The following is a 1384-nucleotide window of genomic DNA, read 5'->3' on the forward strand; positions in this document are numbered from 1 at the left end:
GAGGCTGAGGCTGGATGCGGGGTTGCCATGACAACCCCATCCCCATCCCCATCCCCATCCCTGCATCCCAGCCCCGCCGCCCCCGGCCCCACGAGCAGCAGCAGCAGCAGCAGGAGGAGGAGGAGGAGGGGGCTTCAGCCTCTGCCTTCGGCCCCCGCAGCTTTTTGGGGGGATTTTTGGGGGGGTTCGGAGCCTCCTCGGTGCTCCCCGTGTCCCCCCCGTGCCCTTTGTGGGCAGCACGAGGCTGGCAGGACCAGGGGGTAAAAAAACCCCCTCAAAACCCCCCGTACCCACCCCCAAATTCCCCTTCCCACCCCAAAATTCCCCTCTCCCACCCCGCCCAGCCAATCCCAAACCTCCCCTTCCCCAAAATCTCCTCCTTCCCGGGCCCTTCGCTCCACCGAGGGGTGTTTTGGGGAGGGGGCTCCTCAGCCACGGCTGGGTTCGGTCCCCTGGACCCGGTGTGACCCCCGGGGCTGGGGCTGTCCCCAGGGGTGTCCCGGAGCCCCCAGCCCCCTCTGAGCCCCCCACTCCGCGTTTTCCCAGCGCTCAGACTGGTCCCAGTGGCTTTTGGGGAGGGGGTCCCGGCGGCTTCTCCGCCATCTCCCCCCTCCCTTGTGTGGCCGCGGGGACACCGCGGGGTCACGGAGGTGACAGAGGCCCGACCCTGGATTTGGGGAGGGGTCTCCGAGCCCCGCGCCCCCCGAGCCCGGCGGCGCTGCCACCCGGGCGCGGTGACACCTGCCAGGTGTCGCCGGGACAAAAGGCAGCGTAACCCGAGCCTCCGCCTGACGTCCCCGCCGTGCCGGCTCCGGTGGCACCGCGGGGCTGGCGTGTCCCCCGCCTCGCCGGGACGTTGGGTGAATCCCCCCGGGAGAACGGGAATGTCCCTCCCGCCGGGTCCGCCCTGCCCGCGGGGACAGCCCCGTGCCCGCTCCCGCAGCTGCGCCCGTGACAGCCGGAGCCGGGGCATGAGCTCAGCGGGGTGCGAGGCACCGGCTGGCACCGGCGGCGGCGGGGGGGGCACAGCCCGGGACCGCGGGTGCGGTGACAACCGGCGGGGTCGCGGCGGGGGGCGCGGGAGGGAGCGGCTGCACCGGGAGCAGCGCCGCGAGCTCGGGGGGCGGCAGCGCCAGCGGTGGCGGCAGTCCCGGGAGAGGGGTGACGGCCTGGCGCCGGTGACAGCCGGGGGACGGCGGCGGCGGCTCTCCGGTGCAGGCGGCTCCCGCATCTCCCCCCGCGCCGCTCCCGCCGCGCTTTCGGGGCGGCGGCCGCTTTAAAAATGCAAATCAGCCCCCTCCCCGCGCGCGGCGCGGCGGCGCCTCGGCCAATGGGAGGCGGCGGCCGCTGGCTGCGGTCACCGCTGCCGGGCGCGCTGGCCAAT

The 1384-nt window shown here is 74.3% G+C and overlaps 1 protein-coding gene across 1 annotated transcript in view; it reads left to right on the forward strand.

Annotated features, from left to right (window-relative positions):
- Nucleotides 1-1384, forward strand: part of MAP1S (microtubule associated protein 1S) — a 13619-nt gene that overhangs the window by 11445 nt on the left and 790 nt on the right. Inside the window, exon 6 of the mRNA XM_033520098.1 lies at nt 944-1212. Coding sequence (XP_033375989.1) covers nt 944-1212 — 269 coding nt within the window. The remainder of the gene's footprint in view (nt 1-943; nt 1213-1384) is intronic.

This window comes from Parus major, chromosome 28 (assembly GCF_001522545.3).
Source record: "Parus major isolate Abel chromosome 28, Parus_major1.1, whole genome shotgun sequence".
Taxonomy (NCBI): Eukaryota; Metazoa; Chordata; class Aves; order Passeriformes; family Paridae; genus Parus; species Parus major.